Genomic DNA, 20,253 nt, shown 5'->3' on the forward strand with positions numbered 1-20,253 from the left:
TTTCACGTGGATTTCATTCTCATTGCCCTTATCCTGGTTTTTGGTTCACAAATACCTGTCTTCAGATGAGCAGCTTTGTGCTTCCCTGTACAGAGCCCTACCTTGGGAAACACTGTGTGAATTATATCCTAAAGTGACATCCTCAGGCATTTGAATCCTTACCTGGCCTGCACTAACCCTGTGCTTTCAGCTCAGCAAAGAGGAAGTATTTATTTTTGTGCTTGTATTTGCAGTTTTAATTGAAGCAATTGGTGTGGGTTTTGGAGTTCTTCCCAGTGCTGAGTGGGAGGACCTTTGAGTTAAGAAACCATTAGGAATTCAGTTGGGAACAGAGGTTCGTGAAGGATTTGGAAAAAAGGAAATTTCAGTTTCAGTTTTCCATTTCATCTGCATCCCACATGTAATGGCACATTGTTTCTTGGCATTTTATTATCTTCTCCTATATGGGTCAGCAATGCTTATTCACCCACAGTTCCAGTCTCTGCAGGGAAAGCTACTCGAGCTCCAAGGTGGTTAAAACAGGAGAAGCTGGGCGAGGAAGCAGGACAGTTGAGTATCCCTGTTGAAGATCCACATGGAAACCTTCTGTGGGCTTAAATAACAAATCCCGGCAGACCTTCCAGTATCTCGTCAGAGGTGCCAGTAATACAGTAAAGAAAATGAAAGCAGAATGCACATGTAGAAAAGTCTCAGCAGGCACTGCAGAACAGTTCAGGTGTTGCTGTAAGTCTGTGCTTCAGCCTGGGGTATGTGCAAGAAAACCTGTGTAAGACAGTAGGGGACTTCTGGAAGAAATTCTTGGGTGAGTGGTTGGTTCTCCCTGTGTCCCACCCTGCAGCGGTTGGCTGGACCATCACCCAGACAGCTCGTTGGTGTGTTCTTCTCCTAGGAAGGACTATCTGGGCTGGCTGGCTTGGCAAAAAGCCAAACAATCCCCAAAAAAACCCAAAAGACAACAAGCTTTTGCCTCTGTTGAGTGTCAATTTTTTGCGATTGATTCTTTACGGACCATGTGAAGGCAAATGAGTTGCTGGTTTGAGATGGGAAGCAGATTTCCAAATAATTTATGTTCTTGGGTCATGCTAATTAACTTGGGAAGTTTGTAACTTTATTTTTAACTACTTGTGTTGAGCAATGGGAAGTAATGTGTATTCCTGGTTTCCTGAATTTAGGATTATTAAACGTCAGATGCTTCTATGCCTTCACAGCAAAGAACCTCAGCTTTGAGATGCCCAGGCAGTGTGGCACAACTGGGTGTAAACAAAGTCAGAGAACAGGTTAAGCTTTAGGAATCAAGATGCTCCCAATCAATTCCAAAGCAGGAAATGTGGATACATCTCTCTTGAATGTGTTCTCATGTAATCAAAGTACAAGACTGGGAAGGAAGGGAGGTTTTTAGCAGTAGGAGCCCAATTTGGGTATGCCATGTGAGCCTTTTGTTACACAAGGATAAGTGACAGAAACAAACAGTGCTGAATCCTGACCAGCATCTTACTTAGTGTTGTGTTGTAACCTCAAAGCTGAGGTTGTAATGTATGCAATGAGAATCCACATGTAAATGGTGTAAATGTATGCAATGAGAAATTGTATGCAATGAGAATGCATGCAGTGAGAATCCACATGACGTGACAAGACTGGTAGATCAGTGACTGCACCAAGACCTGGATCTGGCCTCTGATCCACAAGGGAGGACACACTCGTGTAGGTGTTTAAGATCTGATGGATATTTGAGGTATGAAACACATTTTATTGCTTTTCAGCCTGTGTGTGGCAGAACATACCAGCTCTGAGAGCGGTCCTCAGCTTTACAAACTCAGAGTAGGATGATGACGACACACTCTGTTTTCCTATGCTAATTGTGATCTGTGTTGAGACTTGAGTTTATGAATAAACATCTGGGACTTAAGTACCACATAAGAGGAAAGTCTCGCTCCATAACTTAAACCTGCAGCAAACAAAGGGAACAGTATTTAGTTCAAATATTTTACTGAGTTCCCACTTGTGTGTTGCCCTTTAAGCCTGGCACTGCAGCTGATACAGGGTAAATGAAGTACTCACCCTGCCTTGCTCTTAAAAGAGTTAATACTTGGAATCAACTGTAACTTTGGTATTTATATTTTTCAAAAATTGGTTGGCTGCAGAAATATTAATTGCTCCCAGGTATTTAATGCTTCATGCTGCTTCTGTGGTAAATCACTACAGCAAATGGGTTCAGCCTTGATCTCATGGATCAGCAGAACTGAAGAAGCAGCAGGTGCTGAGTAAAAGTAGGGACTCCTGTGGCTGACGTTCAAGGCTGAAGGGAAGCACTTTGTTGTGTGCAGAGGACATGGCCCGGTTCACAAGCTCAGGCTTTGCTGCCAGAGGATCCTGCTTTGCTCTTGCTGGAGGCCATTCCCTACCAATGCCTGGCCCTCCATTGTTCCTGCATCACGTCTGCTGGACCTGTGGCAACAAGTGTGTTCCATGTCCATGTGACAGCAGAAAAGGGCGGGACATGTGTGCTTCCAGCGCCTGTCTTGGCTGCTCCTTCAGGGTGCTGGCACCATCATCAGAGACACAGAACAGCTTCTCCTCCCACAGCTGTCCCTATCCTCTGCACTTCCCCAGGTGTCTCCCTTGGAGTTCCCTGGGGACTCTCCCTGTTTGTGGCCGTCCACTGCCCTGCTCAGCAGGGATGCAGTTGTGTTTGGACGGGAGCTGCCACAGCCAGACATGCAGCAACTGCAATGTTGAATATCAGAGGCTGGGCCGATTCTTTCGTTTCCAGAATGCAAGAAAGACAGAAAAGCACAAGGAAACTTAGCAGCTGAAGCTGTTCTGGTGCTACTGCTAATCCCTTCCAGGAAAAAATTCATTCCAGCAAGGAGCAACATCTCGTGTCAGATACTAAGTGCTGCCCGCAGTCACTCCAGGTGCTCCTGCCAACAGCCCCCTGCAGGAAGGAGCACAGACCCCAGTGCACCTTGGCTTTGGCTGCCCTCTGGCACAGAAGCCCCCCGGGGGCACAGGTCTCTGGGGCAGGAGATGGGCACCGGTGCTGCCAGGGCTCGGGGGTGGCAGGTCTGCTTCGGAGGGGACTCTGCCACACCTGCTGATCTCAGTGCTCCCCAGGGCCCTGGGGTCAGAGCAGCATTCGTGCCCTGGCCCACACGTTCCTTGTCTGTGTCACAGCCCCTGCTTTAGGATGGCCACCGGCCGGGACGTGTCCCAAGGAGGCCGTGCCAGCTTCTGTGGAAGACCCCGAGCCCTTCCCACGGTGGCTGCGGCGGCAGCCGTGGGGGCTCCTGGTGCTGCCCCGAGCCCGCAGAGCAGGGGAGCGCTTGCTTATGGCTGGAGCCGATGCTAAAGTTCCTGTCGGGCTGCCTTAGACACTTGGGGCAAGGGATTCCTTCCAACCTGGGCCACTTGGGCTGGGCTGGGGGCGGCCCCAGGGCAGGTGGCAGTGTGTGCAAGGGCCCTTTGTGACACGGTGCAGCATGGCCACCGTGGGGTGGAACGGGACAGGGTGTCCCAGGGCCCTTTGTGACACGTGCTGACATCGGGGCTGGCGGCGACGCGGCCACGCCACAGTGCTCGGAGCACACGACGGGACAGGACGGGACAGAGCGGTGCCGTGAGGAGCCCCCGCACAGCGCACGCTTTCCTTGCCGACCCGGAGCTTTTCCGAAGCGTTATTCCTGCAGGTGACCTCGAGGCCAGACCACGGGACTTGGTGACCTGTGGCCTTCCCGAGGCTTCTCTGCAGGTGCCCTCGAGGGCAGACCGTGGGATTTGGTGCCCCAGAGCTTTTCTGAGGCACCTCCCATCCCTGTGGCCGGTGCCCTCGAGGCAAGACCGTGAGACTTGGTGACCACAATCCTTCACGAGGAGTCTCCTGTCCTTGTGGCAGGAGCCCTCGAGACCAGAGGGCAGGACTTGCTGTCTTGTGGCCTTCTCTGTTGCTGGTGCCTTGAAGGAACAACTTCAGCACTTGCTGACTTGGAGCTTTTCCAGGGAATCTCTCCTGCAAGTAGCCTTAAATCCAATCAAGGTCATGGAGCAGAGACCCCCACGTGTGCCCAAGCTGGCCTGGGTGGAGGAGGAGGAAGAAGGCCCTGGAGCTGCCCCAGAAGAGCAGCCTGCAGAGGTGGAGCAGTTCCAGCTGCCGCAGGAGGGTGGGTGACAGAGCTGGGCCACAGGGCTGCTGCCTGCAGACAGCTTGGCCCAATCCCGTCTCATGCCACCCCGTGCCATTCCATCCCCTGGGAACATGCCCATGGATAGAATGGAAGAGGGGCCGGGCCAGGCCCCCCGCAGCAGCCGTGCTCCATCCCCTGGGCATCCCGGGGCTGTCCCTGTCTGGGCAGCGCAGGGCTGGGCTGCGTTCTCCGGCCTCTCCTGCAGCCCCTCAGCTCTGGCTGCGCCCGCTCTTTGCCAGATGCAGCCCTGGACCGGACACAAGAGCAGGACGGTGCCCACGGCCGCTTCCGCAGAGCAGCGCAGGTACCTGCAGCCATCCCCACCTGGGCTGGGCCTGCTGTCGCTGCTCAGCCGAGCACCGCCCTTGGAGCACCCCATGGAACATCCCTCTCCTCCCTGTCCTTTGTTCTCCTGCTGGTGACTTGCAAATTCATCGAGTGCATTTGGCAGGAAGAGACCAGCATCATGGGCACTGGGTCCATGGAAAACTGTGACGTCTACAGCACCGACACCAGTGCTGCCATGCTGGATTTGCTTGAGGGAGAGAGTGTTTCCAGTCTAGAGCAAGTAAGTAGCCTGTGGCCAGGGTTCAATTCCCCCAGGAGTCAGGTGGCTTCCCAAGCTGCGCCCGCCGGTCACTCACTTTAAGCCTTTGCAGCCATCGCAGTGTAGTGGGAAGGGCAGCACTTCTCTGGGGAAGCCGGGGACATTACTCCCTCTGGCAGCTTTCCAACTCTCCCCGTGCCTTCTCCAGGTGCCCGCCATGGTCAGGGACATCCACCAGTGGCTCATGGCCAATGAGTCTGATGAGCAGAGTCTGGACAGGACCCTGCTGGAGCTGGCTGAGGCACACCCAGCCGATGTGGGGATAACTCTGCTGCGTGTGGCCCCATCATGTGACAGGTATGGGGCCCACCTGCCCACAGGGCTCACCAGCCCATCACCCTGCGGAGCCTGTCCCAGGTGTCTGACAAACAGAGAGTCCAGGGCCCTCTGGCTCCTCCATTTCCCAGCCCTGGCATGTCAGCCCCCGAGCCTGCTTCCATGCTCCCTCCCTCAGGCTCCCTCAGGGGCCAGTTCCTACAGGGATGGGCTGCCTGGGTGCTGCCGGCGAGGGGCGGTGGGCTCAGGTCCCCGCTGCTGCCCAGGCCACGGTGCTGTGGCCGAGACCGCCCCTGAGACAGAGCTCTGACCCCACAGAGCTGCTACGACCATGTGGAAGACCATCATGTCCTCGCCCATGACTGCGGAGCCGGCGCTGCTGCTGCTCCTCGATGTGCTGGGGAGCTGGCCAGAGCACAGCACGCGCACCTCCGACGGGGACAACACAGATGTCTTTGCCCTGGCTGTGAGTTTCTGGAACCGGCCTTTGCTCGCCCCCAGGTGGCCGCTCCAGCAGCTCCCCATCCTCCTTCGCCCACTGCGTCTCCCTGCCTCAGGCGCTGGGCTGAAACCTGGGCTAGGGGCAGGTTCAGGGACACCAGGCCCGGTGCTCCCCCTGCGTCTCCCCTGGCCTCCCCTTCCACGCTCGGGCCCTGCCACATGGACGCCTTGGCACTGGGCGCTGTCTCAGGGTGGTTTGTCCTTTGCAGGCAACTGTGGTGATGTGGAAGATCCTCCAGGTGCCCTGTGTCCCACAGGCAGTCACAGTGTTTTTCCCCCGCCTCTTTGCGCATCTCCTCTTCCAAGTGTACTTCAGCACACTGGATACGCCAGAGGAGGTCAATACCTTCTGGAAGGGATGCCAGGAGGAACACGGCCTTGCCACCAACCCCAGCAGGTGCTCCATCCCAGTCCTCCTGTCCCTCCCATGTCCCCGGGGCAGGAGCCAGTGCCCACAACATGACCTGGGCTTTGCTCTGCACACAGGTTTGCACTGCAGACCCTGAGGGCCCTGCTCTGCCTGGAGTATGAGGATATGGTGACAGCAATGGATCGCAAGCGTGGCTGGGATGCGCTGCTCTGTGCTGACACCCAGCACGATGCAGTGGCTCTGCTGGCCAGGTGAGACCCCCTACTCCCCGCTGCCCTTGGCATTTGTGCCCTGTGCCCGGGGTGCTCCTCACAGTCCCCGTGGTCAAGGGCCAGAGGGCCTCATCACTGGGCGACGGCTGAGCTGACCAGGAAAGGCCGGGAGAGGAGGGTGCCCAGTAGCAGCCGCCTCCAAAAGGGCCCAGGTCCCCTTGCGAGGTGGTAGAGAAAGACCAGACCTGTGTGAGTCTGTCCTGGGAGAAGTTTGCCCCCCTGGGTCAGGGTCTTGGTTCCTTTTTTGTCCTGCCAGGGAAGTGTCCTGTGTCTCCATACCCTTGTGTTCTGGGATCGCGCTCCACCTGCTCGGGCTGCTCAGCGCAGAGGAGCCACGCTGGGATCTGCCTGCCCTGGCGTTCCTTGTGGAGGTGAGCCCGACGGCCAGCGCTGCCTCGCTGAGCTGCCTCCCAGCTCTCTGCCCTCTCGCAGCCGCAGCTGCCTGGGACGGTGCCCGCGCCCTGCGCTGCTGCCTGGGCCCAGCCCTGGGCGGTTCTGGGCTCCTGCCGGCCGGCTCCCTTGTCACTGCTCTGTGCCTTTCAGGTGCTCGAGTGCCTGGACTTGAGGGAATGTGGTGGCAGTGTTGTGGAGATCTCATCAAAATACCTGCAGAGCGAGCGCAGACAGATGCGTCGCCTGGCACTCAGGGCCCTCCTCGTGCTCAGGGACGATCCCTCAGTGGTGAGAAGGGGGCAGCGGCTGAAGCTGCGCTGGCACCGTGGGGCTGGGGAATGCAGTCCCTTGGGCTTGGCTGGGCTTTGGGCGCTGAGGCAGCTGCTCCCAGCTCTCCTGCCTCCCGGCTCAGCTGCCCGAGTGCTTCGGACAGGCCTTTGGCCACTGGGCCCTGCGGCAGCAGGGTGAGGCTGCACAGCCTTGTGTTCCACACAGGCCGAAAGAACGTGGAGCCTGACTGAAAGCCTTGTGAAGCTCCTGTGGGACACAGATGGAGAGATAGTTGGGATGACACTCGTTGTACTACGCTTTATATTCTTGGTCAAAGACATCCTGGTATCAAGTCCCATCGCCCTGCAGCTGGCTGAGGCACTGCTGCCACTCTTTGAGAACGTAAGGCTCGGTGTCCTCAGCCACGGCCACTGGGTGCCTCCCGGACACTTTGTGCCCTGGGGATTTCCAGGCCTGTGCCCTGGTGGGCCCGGAGCAGCTGATGCTGAGGTCTTTTTTTCTTCTTTTCTCACAGGATGATAACCAGGTTCAGCGGCTCTCCATGATTCTCTTCCGAGAAACGATGGATTTTTTAGCGGAAGAGGGAGAAAAGCATGTGCAATGGAGCCTGCTCCCACTCTTCTTCCGCTGCCATGATGAGAACCGGCATGTGGCATGGGTGAGGACTCGTGGGCTGCCGGGGTCCCCCTGGGAGGGGGCTCCGCTGCCTCCTGCCCTGGCGCCACATGGGCTGCAGCCTCCTCCTGGCCTTGGCACAGGGACGCGGGTCCTGTGCCCTGGGCTGTGGTGCCATCTCTGGGTCTCTGCTGCTCTCCAGGCCTCTTGGGCAACGCTGCTTCGTGCGACTGAGTTCCTGAAGAGGAGAGATCTCACAAAGCGCGTGGAGAAACAGAAACTGTGGATGTTCGCCAAGTGCCTGGTAAGGATGGCCTGGAAGCCCAAGTCACAGCCTGGAGAAGCCCCCTGCTCGTCGTGCTCAGTGTGTGGCGCTGGCAGCTGTGCCCCTGCCCACTGCTGCACCCAGGGGTGCCAGCCTGCGCCCCACACGCTGCTCCCTTCCCGGGGCCGCACAGGCTCTTCTCCAGGCTCCTCTGGCCCCGAGCCGGGTGCCCATGGAGCCCGGGCCCCGCTGGGCCGTGGCGCGGGGCGGCACCGCGGCTCCCCGGGCAGCAGCCGGCCCTCGGCCCCCTCCAGAGCCCGGCGACAGCGGCTGCTGGCCGGGCCTCGGGGCCGTGGGGGCAGGGGAGGCCAGGGCTGGGCGCAGGGAGAGCCCGGCCAAGGGGCTGAGCCCGCGCCAACCCTTCCCTCCTGGCGCTCTCTGCAGCTGGCAGTGGACAGGAGCCGAGTGACCGAGTACGTGCGCCGGGCCCTGCCGTACCTGTACAGCCCGCAGGAGTCCCTGCGAGAGGCGGCCGTCAGGTTCATCGGTGAGCTATGAGCCCGGGGCCCCTCCCCGCCGCAGCTTGGCCCCAGCCCCGGCTGCTGCCCCGGCAGCGAGATCCGGGCCCGGGGCCGTGGAGCCCCGCCTGGCCTCGGGGCCGCTGCCGCCCTCCCGCAGCCGTGCCCTCGGGCGTCAGGATGCGGCAAGGGCCCGGGCTGAGCCCTGCCGGGGGAGGAGAGCGTATGGCCACGGGGCTGGCAGCGCCGCTGCGAGGGAGCTGTGCCGCTGGGGCCGTGACCGCCTCTGTGTTCCCAGTGATCGCCGGGCAGAGCTTGACAAGACAGCAGGGAGCGTTCGGGCTCATCTGTCAAGGTGAGTGAGGGCAGCGGGCTGTCAGCGGGGGCTGGCGGGAGGAGCCGCAATCCCTGCCCCGGCTGCGGAGGGCTCTGCTCCCTGTGCAGACGAGGGGCGGTGTGCACAGAGCACAGAGAGCTTTCAGGGGCACGTGGGGGATTCGTGGCCAGCACCTTCGGGCTGATCCCGTTGGTCCCTCCTCCCTCCTGGCCATGGCAAGAGCGGGCTGGGATGGCCCTGGCAGGGAGCTCTCCTCGGCTCCCTGCAGATCCCGGGATCTGACTGTGGCTCTGTTCCTCTCTGTCCCAGCCCTTGAAGATACGGCAGAGGACATCAGCCTCGCCATTGGAAGCCTGGCACAAGAAACGTCGCAGTTCCTCAGGGCGCTAGAGAGGGCTCCAGTCTCCATCTCTCGGAAGCTGCGAAATCAGCTCCGCAGCGCATGGAAGGCACGGCCTCGTCTCTGGGGCCGTGGCTGGCTGTGCTGTTGGAGCCCTGTAGAGAGCTGAGCTGTCTGCTCTTCTCTTCTGGGGCCACCTGAGCCAGCGGGGATTCTTCTGTTCTTTAGGATTGCTCTTCTCTTCTTTTCATTTTTCTTTAGTATGTGAAGAATATAGAATGTGTATATAATACACAGACTCCCAGGAGCTTTCTTTTGGTGCCCAGTGTCTGCTGGGCACAGGGGAAGAGGGGAGAAAGGGTGCTTGTGCTCAGCAAGTCCCCCGGGAGTGCAGCGTAGAAGGGAAAATGGCCATAAGCCCTTTGGCCTTTGGTGGCTGTGCTGAAGCCTTAGCGCTGCCGACAGAGCGGGTGGGCAGGAGGGGCCAGGGCTGCAGGGATCCCTGCGAGGCTGGTGCCAGGAGATGGCCCCAAGCCCTGTACCCGGCAGGAGCCGCCATCTGTGTCCTCCTGCCCATGTGTTGCTGTCTGGATTGCTGAGGGCTCCGAGGTGCCTCTTGCTCCGGCTCCTCTGGAGCTCCCTCGGGGCTGCGCCGCTGCCGGGCAGCTTGGCCGGGCTGGGGGAGAGCCTGAGGGGCCGGGGCGGTGGGAGGCCGTGAAGGGATGAGGTGCTGCGGAGTCCCTGACGGGACAAGGCAGTGGGAAGGCACGAGGGGCATGTGTGAGGAGGTGGGTGGCAGGAGGCTCCGAGGGGACAGGAGGCCGGGGTGGTGGGAAGGCCTGAGGAATTGGGGGTCAGAGGCCCCCAGGCAGCCGCCTCGTTCCTGCCGCCCGGCTGCTCTGGCGCTTTCCCAAAGCGTCTCCCAGGCCTGCGGCAGAAGCCCTGGAGGCCGGGCCTCGGCAGAGGGTGGGGGCAGCCCCGAGGTGCTGAGGCTGGGCTGGCTGCGGACAAGGAGGGCAAGGCTCCCCTGCTGGGGCACGGGACAAAGTAGCGGGAAGTCAGATAATGGGACATTTTACCCTCAAAATGTTCTTTCTGTCCCCTAAAATTTACCTCAGGTTTTGTCACAACATTTTCTCTGTGTTCTCTACAAATTACCTTAGACTTTGTCTCAAAAGCAATTTTGTTCCCTAGAGATCACCTCAAATTTTCCCAACAAAACGTCCACCACGTGTGCTCCACGGATAAGCTCCAATTTCTTTCTCCCAGTGCAGTGATTACCTCAACTTTAACCCCCAAATATTCATCCCGTTCCCTGCAGGTGACACCAGGTCATTCCAGCATTCCTCCGCTATGAAGCTCTCTCCCTCTAAGTTACTCCAGGTTTACCTCCCACAAACTGAACCACCCCTAGTCCTGTGACAACACTGCCCCATCCCCCTCCGTGCGGATCAGGGCAGGGCCGCCCCAGGGCCTCTCCCACACCGCTTATGGAAGCCTCGCCGAGAGGGGCGGACACAGCGGGTTCGAGTTCTCGCCCTGTGGCTGAGGGGACGGCGGGGCGGGAAACGCCCCCCTGCGGCGCGGAGGAGCCGGCGGCGGCGCAGCGGGGAACCGCCCGCCCCTCCCGTGTCCCTCAGGGCGCGCCCACGTCCCTTCAGCGGCCCTCGCGGATCTTCAGCGACCGGCACGGCCGCTCAGCGACACGCGGCATGCCCGTCTCCCCTTCCAGTGACCCTCACGTTCCCTCAGTGACTCCGACGTACCCTCAGGAACGTGCCAGACACCCGCATCCCCTCAGTGACCCCCACGTCGCCTCAGTGGCATGCAGGGCACCGGCACACCCTTCAGAGACCTTTGTGACACCTTTAGTATTTCTATTTTCAAAAATTGGTTGGCTGCAGAAATATTAATTGCTCCCAGGTATTTAATGCTTCATGCTGCTTCTGTGGTAAATCACTACAGCAAATGGGTTCAGCCTTGATCTCATGGAGCAGCAGAACTGAAGAAGCAGCAGGTGCTGAGTAAAAGTAGGGACTCCTGTGGCTGACGTTCAAGGGTGGAGGGAAGCACTTTGTTGTGTGCAGAGGACATGGCCCGGTTCACACGCTCAGGCTTTGCTGCTACAGGATCCTGCTTTGCTCTTGCTGGAGGCCATTCCCTACCAATGCCTGGCCCTCCATTGTTCCTGCATCACGTCTGCTGGACCTGTGGCAACAAGTGTGTTCCATGTCCATGTGACAGCAGGAAAGGGCGGGACATGTGTGCTTCCAGCGCCTGTCTTGGCTGCTCCTTCAGGGTGCTGGCACCATCATCAGAGACACAGAACAGCTTCTCCTCCCACAGCTGTCCCTATCCTCTGCACTTCCCCAGGTGTCTCCCTTGGAGTTCCCTGGGGACTCTCCCTGTTTGTGGCCGTCCACTGCCCTGCTCAGCAGGGATGCTGTTGTGTTTGGACGGGAGCTGCCACAGCCAGACATGCTGCAACTGCAATGTTGAATATCAGAGGCTGGGCCGATTCTTTCGTTTCCAGAATGCAAGAAAGACAGAAAAGCACAGGGAAACTCAGCAGCTGAAGCTGTTCTGGTGCTACTGCTAATCCCTTCCAGGAAAAAATTCATTCCAGGAAGGAGCAACATCTCGTGTCAGATACCAAGTGCTGCCCGCAGTCACTCCAGGTGCTCCTGCCAACAGCCCCCTGCAGGAAGGAGCACAGACCCCAGTGCACCTTGGCTTTGGCTGCCCTCTGGCACAGAAGCCCCCCGGGGGCACAGGTCTCTGGGGCAGGAGACGGGCACCAGCGCTGCCAGGGCTCGGGGGGTGGCAGGTCTGCTTCGGAGGGGACTCTGCCACACCTGCTGATCTCAGTGCTCCCCAGGGCCCTGGGGTCAGAGCAGCATTCGTGCCCTGGCCCACACGTTCCTTGTCTGTGTCACAGCCCCTGCTTTAGGATGGCCACCGGCCGGGACGTGTCCCAAGGAGGCCGTGCCAGCTTCTGTGGAAGACCCCGAGCCCTTCCCGCGGCGGCTGCGGCGGCAGCCGTGGGGGCTCCTGGTGCTGCCCCGAGCCCGCAGAGCAGGGGAGCGCTTGCTTATGGCTGGAGCCGATGCTAAAGTTCCTGTTGGGCTGCCTTAGACACTTGGGACAAGGGATTCCTTCCAACCTGGGCCACTTGGGCTGGGCTGGGGGCAGCCCCAGGGCAGGTGGCAGTGTGTGCAAGGGCCCTTTGTGACACGGTGCAGCATGGCCACCATGGGGTGGAACGGGACAGGGTGTCCCAGGGCGCTGGGACGGTGCCCGCGCCCTGCGCTGCTGCCTGGGCCCAGCCCTGGGCGCTTCCGGGCTCCTGCCGGCCGGCTCCACTGTCACTGCCCTGTGCCTTTCAGGCCCTCGAGTGCCTGGACTTGAGGGAATGTGGTGACAGCGTCGTGGAGATCATGTCACGGTGCCTGCAGAGCGAGTGCAGGCAGAGATGTCGCCTGGCACTCAGAGGCCTCATGGTGCTCACCAAAGATCCCGCGAACCAGGAAACAGTGCGGCCAGCAGCGAGCCCGGAAGCAGCGCTGCCGTGGGAAAACCCGGAAGCCGCGGAGCACGGGTCTGCAACGGTGCCGAGTGCGGCCGGGGAGCGAGAAACAGCAGTGGAAGCGGCGACCGCGCCGAACGCAGCCGCGGTGCAAGAGACAAGTGCGGCGCCGAGCGCGGCTGTAGCCCCAGAGACGGCGGCAGCAGTTCCAGTATCGGCTGGGTCGAACTGGCCGAGACGGCACCCTGTAAAGAAGCTGCTGTCTCTACTGTCTGTTCTGCCTCTAGCGAACTTAGCCAAAGTGCCCCTCCCCGTCCATTTCTGTTCACTCCCAGCACCTCAGAGTTGCCTTTGCCTGATAACTCATTGTCAGGCAGTGAGGCAGATGAGGTGCTGGCCCCAGGTCATCAGGCGGCTGTAGCCGCACGGTGAAGGAAAAGGCTGCACCGGTCTCGCCCCTGGACCTTTCAGGACTGCACAGCACAGTAACAGTGCGTCCGACCCACTACAGTCGCTTCTTAGAGTCAGTTAAGATGCGAGCTTTGGAGGAGGGTGACTGGAGTTTATTGGAAACACTTGGAACGCCAAATAGATCTGAGGATTCTGGGGGTAACCGGGGAGCTGTTACACTTCATCCACAGGCTGTGCCAGAAGTTCAGGATGGTAGGGATTCCCCAAAAGGAGAGATCCAAGCTTTCCCAGTGTATAAGGCTCTCCCAAATTCAGGCGAGCATGACAAGCATGAGGTAATTGCTTGGAAAGTTGCCCAGGATCTCCAATCCAAGGTGGCACAATATGGGCTAGGTTCTGCTGAGGTTATGCAGATAAGGGTGATAAATACAGACTTGCTTTCTCCATTTGATATCAGAGACTTAGGTCAAATTCTATTTCAACCTGTACAATTTACAGTTTTTGAGAAAACCTGGAGAAAGCTGGCCAACAAGGCTGCATTAGGGAATATGCAGCTCCCTGCTGCCGATCCTAGACGGACAGCGGGAATGGATGCTTTGATGGGGACTGGTCCCTTCTCTGATCCCAGTCTACAGGGTACCTTGTCCTCTAGCGTCCTGCAGCAAGCTCAACAGGTCGGCATGGCTGCCCTGTTGAAAACCATAGAGTTGTCAGCACCCAGAAAGCGATATACTGAAATAGTTCAAGGGAAATCAGAGTCATTCCTCTCCTTTGTAGAGAAAGTTGCTGCTTCTCTCGAGAAGCAGGTTGAGGATGACGGGTTAAGGCAGTTGTTGTTAAGGCAGTTAGTGAGAGATAACGCAAACGAGGAGTGCAGAAAAATCATAGATGCCTTACCAGGGGATCCTGAGGTAACAGACATGGTCGAAGCCTGCGCTAAGGTGGGATCTGGGAACCAGAGAAGGTCTGCTTTGGCTGCGTTCCTGCAGCCTGTTCACGCATCTTCTGGTCGTGAACCAAAACAACCAAAACAGGCAAAAAAACTGAAGCGGCCTAAGCTGAGCCAAAAAGAGAACACACCGATCCCCCACTGCAAGAGGTGTGGCAGGCCAGGGCACTGCTCGGACTATTGTAGATCCCGGACTCATGCCGATGGTTGGCCATTGTCGGAAACTTCCTCCGGGGTGCAAGGAGGGGGAATTGCTCTCCGATGCAGTCGCTCCCCCAGAGAGTGGCACAGGTACAGGCACAGGCCTACCCAGCCACCCTAGGGACAGCACCCACGGATCAGACGGGTTTGACGTCCACACCGCAGCCGCAGTTGTCTTAGACTCTAGCAGTATTTATAAGGTTCCCTTGGATGCATATGGACCCTTAGCCCAGGGATCCAGTGCGATGCTGGTTGGAAAACCTGACGTTGCCCATCAAGGAATCTTAGTGCACTCAGGAGTTATTGATGCTGACTTTAAAGGTCAGATTCGCGCTATGGTCTCCACGCAAAAACCCCCTGTAACTATTCCTGAAAAGACCTGCCTTGCTAAATTGGTGCCTTTTAAGTCCTGTGTCCCTAGGATAGAACAATAAACTCATGAAGATAACAGCAGTGGATCTACGGGACTTCCGCAGGCCTTCTGGACTGCAGAGATCTCTGACCAAAGGCCACAGATGACATGTACCCTGATCCTGCCGAACGCCCGTCCACCCCGGATTCAGCTTCGAGGTTTGATTGATACTGGTGCTGATGTAACTATCATCTCCTTCTCTGTGTGGCCTCCCTCATGGCCTTTAGCCCCGGTGGGATCGGCCATCGCAGGATTAGGAGGATCCACACAGAGCTATTTAAGCAAATGGCCTGTGGTGGTGAAGGATTCAGAGGGGCACACAGCTACAATTAGGCCTTATGTTGCTACCACTTCCCTTAACCTTTGGGGACGGGATGTGTTGGCAGCTTGGGGCGTACGGATTGGGACAAATTTTTAGCAGGGGTCACTGTGTGTAAGGGCGCACAGTATCCTACACTGCCTTTGCGGTGGTTCATTAACACACCAATCCGAGTCAGACTCTGCTGAGTTAGTTGAATTAAGGGCTGTTATCATGGCTTTCCAATGATTCTCACAGGAACCTCTGAATTTGGTTACTGAAGCCGACTAGAAAAAGCTTTGTATACAATTAATCACCTTACAGTACCACAAAATTCAAATAATCCTGTTATTCTGAATCATTTTCTCTCATTGCAGTCTGCAGGTGAGACACAATTGCCCAAAGACACAATTGGGCAAAAGTCTGGGTACGGAATTTACTCACTAACCAGTGGCAAGGCCCGCATGAGCTTATCATTTGGGGTTGTGGGTATGCTTGCGTTTCCACAGATACTGGGGTATGGTGGCTACCTTCAAAATGCGTTCGCCCTGACCTACGGCACCAGAGGCAGAACAGGCAACCTCCAAATGATGACCAGAACGCCAACCATCCAAATTGCGACCAGAATGTCGATCATCAGCCTAATGACTCTTCTGATGACGACCAAGATGTCAACCATCAGGCAGATGGTCGTTCTACAAGCAGAGACTGGGATGGTCCTTCCACAAGCAGAGACTGAACTTTAAATTTCTTGTTACGGAGTCAGTTAAAGCCTTAAGGACATGTTTAGAATTAATAACTGATGTAGATTTCTATTTAGGATTAATAGTAGAGTTGTTATCTTAAAAAACAAAAAGGGGGAATTGTAGATACAAAAATGCTGCTGCTACCAAGGATTTTCTTGCTATTTTTTAAGTCCGTGAGAGACTTTTCTCTCTCACAGAAGAGGTAGCAGAGTTATGTAAACAACCAAACACCTGCAGCCTTGAAAAGTCTTGTTTATGGTATAGTAGAAAAATATTTTGACAATGGATGTTTTAGGATTTTAGCCAGTCACCCCAAGGGGTGGCTGATCCTTTGTCCAATTAGACTATGAAGGAAAAAGTCTAGAAAAGAGTTTGTAAAATATTAAATAAATCAATCTTGCTGCACAATTCCTGGCTGTTGGATCTTCTTTCCTCCTCCTCCCTATGGCTGCGGGACACGGTGATATAACCTAGGGCCCAGGCCTGCGGTAATAAGGTAAAGGTTGGGGAAAGGAGAAGTGGAGTAAGTTTAGTTTCTCTGGAGTTGATGAACTGCAGATCCTCATGATGGAGCAGAGATCTGAGCATCACCTGGTCCCCCACAGCTGCACAGGGCATGGTACTGTGACTGAGACGCCCCTGACTCAGAGCTCCGATCCCACAGAGCTGCCACAATGATGTGGAGAACCATTGGCTCATCGGGACCAACAGTGGAGAAGGTGCTGCCAACACTTCTCTGCGTGATGGAGGACTGGCCTTTGCACAGCATGTGCACCTCTGATGGGGATGGTTCAGATGTCTTTGCCCTGGCTGTGAGTTTCTGGAACTGGCCTTTGCTCACAGCCACATCGCCTCTCCAGCAGCTCTCCATCCTCTCCCTGCCTCAGGCGCTGGGTGAAACCTTGGCTAGGGCCAGGCTCAGGGGGCACCAGGCCCGGTGCTCCCCCTGCGTCTCCCCTCGGGCCCTGCCACATGGACAGCTCGGCACCGAGCGCTGTCTCGGGCTGCTTCTTTTGCAGGCAACTCTGGGGCTGTGGGTGATTGTCCAGGTGCCCGAGTGCCACGAGGCAATGAACCTTTATGCCCCTCACCTGCTCGTGGCTCTGTTTGTTCAAATTTTCAACAGCACAGTGCACGGTACTGAGGAAGTTGACACCTTTTGGAGGCAATGCCAGGAGCAACATGGCCTTCCCACCGAGCCCAACAGGTGCTCCATCCCAGTCCTCCTGTCTCTCCCATGTTGCCAGGGCAGGAGCCAGTGCCCCCGGCATGACCTGGGCTTTGCTCTGCACACAGGTTTGCAGTGCAGACCCTGAAGGCTCTGCTCTGCCGACTCCAGTGTGAGAATGTGGTCATGGGAATGGGACATAAGCGTGGCTGGGACACGCTGCTGTGTGCTGACACCCAGCACTATGCAGTGGCTCTGCTGGCCAGGTGAGACCCCCTTCTGCCTGTCGCAGCGGGGATTACTGCAACAAGCAAATTTCAAACCAGGAGTCCCGTGGAAACGAAGTATATATGGACAGATTCATGGTAGATGTTTCAGAGATGTTTATTTCTCCAGCCACATGGCCGGGGCTCAGCTCAGGAAGTCCGCAGTCACGAGACCCGAGGGTCCTTGGTGTTATCAGGGAACCCAAACCAACCAATGGGGAATGAAGCTGAGGAGGGGCAGGGAAACCCCGTGTCTCCCCCCCAGGGCCCCTCTCCCAGGGCTCCATGGCAGGGGGAGGGACCCCAACATCTCCCCGCTGCCTCCAGCATTTATGCCCTGTGTCTGAGGTGCCCCACACAGTCCCTGTGCTCATGAGCCAGAGGGCCTCGTCATCAAGGGATGGCCAAGGACGTTGCAAAAGGCTGGGAGAGGAGGCTGCCCAGAAAGAGCTGCCTACCAAAGCGCCCACACCACCTCCAGCGTTGCTGGGGAAAGACTGTGAGTCAATCCTGGCAGAGGTTTGCTCCCCCACCTCAGGCTCCTTCTGCCCTTTTCCTCCTGACAGGGAAATGCGCCCTTACTCGATCCCCTTGTGTTCCCACATCGCACTCCACCTGCTCAGGCTGCTCAGGCTGCTCAGCAGGGAGGAGCCACGCTGGGATCTGCCCTTCCTGGCATTCCTCGTGCAGGTGAGCCTGACAGCCAGCGCTGCCTCGCTGAGCTGCCTCCCAGCTCTCTGCCCTCTCGCAGCCACAGCTGCCTGGGACGGTGCCCGCGCCCTGCGCTGCTGCCTGGGCCCAGCCCTGGGCGGTTCTGGGCTCCTGCCGGCCGGCTCCCCTGTCACTGCCCTGTGCCTTTCAGGTGCTCGAGTGCCTGGACTTGAGGGAATGTGGTGACAGCGTCGTGGAGATCATGTCACGGTGCCTGCAGAGCGAGTGCAGGCAGAGATGTCGCCTGGCACTCAGAGGCCTCGTGGTGCTCACCAAAGATCCCGCGATGGTGAGAAGGCGGCAGCGGCTGAAGCTGCGCTGGGGAACGCAGTCTCTTAAGCTTGGCTGGGCTTCAGGATCTGAGGCAGCTGCTCCCAGCTCTCCTGCCTCCCGGCTCAGCTGCCCCAGTGCTTCAGGACAGGCCTTTGGCCTCTGGGCCCTGCAGCAGCAGGGTGGGCTTGCAGGACCAGGGTGGTGTAGGCAGTGCAGCCGTTCATGGCTTCACAGCACAGCCTTGTGTTCCACGCAGGCCAGAAGAATGTGCAGCCTGTCCCAATGGCTTGTGGAGCTGCTGGGCAATGCAGATGGAGAGGTGGTCAGGATGTCCCTTTCTGTGTTCACAAACATGCTCCAGCACAAGGACATCCTGATATCCAGCAGCACCACCCCAAAGCTGGCTGAGGCGCTCCTGCTGCTCTTTGACAATGTAAGGTTCAGTGCCCCCAGCCACTGACACTGGCTGCTGCCCAGACACTTTGTGCCTTGTGCATTTTAAAGTTGTTGCCCACATGGGCTGGAAAAGTTGGTGCTGAGGTTTTTTCCTTTACTCCAGGACAACAGCCATGTGCAGATGCTCTCCATTCACCTCTTCTGCAAGGTGATGGAGTTGGTAGTGGATGAGGGAAAAAAGCCCCTGAAGACAATTGTGTGCCAGATCCTATCCCCACTTTTACTCCACTGCCATGATGAGAACCGGAATGTGGCAGAGGTGAGGACTCGTGGGCTGAGGTGTCCTCCTGGCAGGGGGCTCAGCTGCCTCCTGCCCTGGGGCCTTGTGGGCTGCAGCCTCCTCCAGGCCTTGGCACAGGGACGCGGGTCCTGTGCCCTGGGCTGTGGTGCCGTCTCCGTGTCTGTGCTGCTCTCCAGGCTTCTCAGGAAACGCTGTTTTGTGCGGCTGATTTCCTGAAGAGGAGAAATCTTGGACAGCTGGTGGAGAATGAGCAGCTGTGGAAGTTTGCTGAGTGCCTGGTAAGGACAGCGTGGAAGCCCAAGTCACAGTCTGGAGAAGCCCCCTGCTCGTCGTGCTCAGTGTGTGGCGCTGGCAGCTGTGCCCCTGCCCACTGCTGCACCCAGGGGTGCCAGCCTGCGCCCCACACGCTGCTCCCTTCCCGGGGCCGCACAGGCTCTTCTCCAGGCTCCTCTGGCCCCGAGCCGGGTGCCCATGGAGCCCGGGCCCCGCTGGGCTGTGGGGCGGGGCGGCACCGCGGCTCCCCGGGCAGCAGCCGTGCCCTTGGGTGTCAGGATGCGGCAAGGGCCCGGGCTGAGCCCTGCCGGGGGAGGAGAGCGTGTGGCCACGGGGCTGGCAGCGCTGCTGGGAGGGAGCTGTGCCGCTGGGGCCGTGACCGCCTCTGTGTTCCCAGTGATCGCCGGGGTGCTCATGCTGGGGCACAAGGAAGAGCTCCAGGTCCTCACTGAGGGTGAGTGAGGGCAGCGGGATGTCAGCGAGGGCTGGTGATGGGGAGCTGCAATGCCTGGGTAGGGAGCTGCAATCCCTGCCCCGGCTTGTGGGAGGCTTTGCTCCATGTGTGGACTCGGGGTGACGTGGCCAGAGCACAGAGAGGTTTCAGGGACGTGGTGGGGAGCTTCATGGCCAGCACCTTCTGGCTGATCTCGTTGGCCTCTGCCGTCTTTTGGCCATGGCAGGAGCTGGGTGAGATGGCCCTGGCAGGAAGGTCTGCTTGGATTCCTGCAGATCCAGGCTCTGACCGTGGCTCTGTTCCTGTCTCTTCCAGCCCTTCAAGCCCTGAGGAGAGACGACAGCCCTTCCCAGACAAACAGCTTAGTTCAGGGAATACTCAACCAAAGAGCTGCAGAACTACGTTCCTCTGCTGGCTCAGAATCAGTCTCCCTTTAAGACCTCCAGATATCATGGAAGATGAGACCGTCTGGAGACTGGAGCAGAGCAGCTGCACCTCCAGGCACTGCTGATGCTGGTCACAGCTGAGCCTGTGGAAAGCTCCCATAGCTCCTGCCCTCTCCCTCCCTTTTGACAGCTCCATCCCTCCAGCCCTCAGACCCTGCCCATCCCCTTTTTTCCTCCCAGCTCATCCCTTCGCTTTGCCTTCTATTAATAAACAGTTTGGCTTCTTCACTTGAGCTGCATCTCTGTGGTGCTGAAGTGGCGCAAAACCTGAGCCCTGGGACACACAGGCCCCTCCTGCCGCTCTCTTCCGTGCTGTGTTTTGTGCAGAGACACAGAGGAATGAGGGCAGCTCAGGCTGGAAAGGTCCCTGTCCTGAAGGTCTGTTCCACAACACTGTGGAGTTAGAGGTCTTGCTGAGCACCCTGAAGGCCCTGGATTATAGAACAACCAACAGGA

At 57.8% G+C, this 20,253-nt stretch overlaps 2 protein-coding genes across 2 annotated transcripts in view; one reads left to right on the forward strand and one right to left on the reverse strand.

Moving 5' to 3' along the window:
• The window catches only part of LOC116446882, a 781,927-nt gene that overhangs the window by 753,670 nt on the left and 8,004 nt on the right, over positions 1-20,253 (reverse strand). The window lies entirely within an intron of this gene.
• Positions 3,148-9,258, forward strand: LOC116446887. Its single transcript, XM_032115334.1, has 14 exons — positions 3,148-4,157; positions 4,421-4,749; positions 4,937-5,085; positions 5,383-5,530; positions 5,775-5,962; positions 6,052-6,186; positions 6,464-6,578; positions 6,751-6,888; positions 7,096-7,272; positions 7,406-7,549; positions 7,709-7,810; positions 8,216-8,318; positions 8,588-8,644; positions 8,936-9,258. Exons 1-14 carry the CDS (start codon positions 4,037-4,039, stop codon positions 9,133-9,135), a joined length of 2,106 nt encoding a protein of 701 aa, XP_031971225.1. The 5' UTR covers positions 3,148-4,036; the 3' UTR covers positions 9,136-9,258.

This window comes from Corvus moneduloides, chromosome 7 (genome assembly GCF_009650955.1).
Source record: "Corvus moneduloides isolate bCorMon1 chromosome 7, bCorMon1.pri, whole genome shotgun sequence".
Taxonomy (NCBI): Eukaryota; Metazoa; Chordata; class Aves; order Passeriformes; family Corvidae; genus Corvus; species Corvus moneduloides.

Coding starts and splice junctions, on each gene's coding strand:
- LOC116446887 (XM_032115334.1), top strand. CDS start 4,037: ATGGAGCAGAGACCCCCACGTGTGCCCAAGCTGGCCTGGGTGGAGGAG. Junction 5,086..5,382: donor GTGGCCCCATCATGTGACAG/GTATGGGGCCCA, acceptor CTGACCCCACAG/AGCTGCTACGACCATGTGGA. Junction 5,531..5,774: donor CAGATGTCTTTGCCCTGGCT/GTGAGTTTCTGG, acceptor TGTCCTTTGCAG/GCAACTGTGGTGATGTGGAA.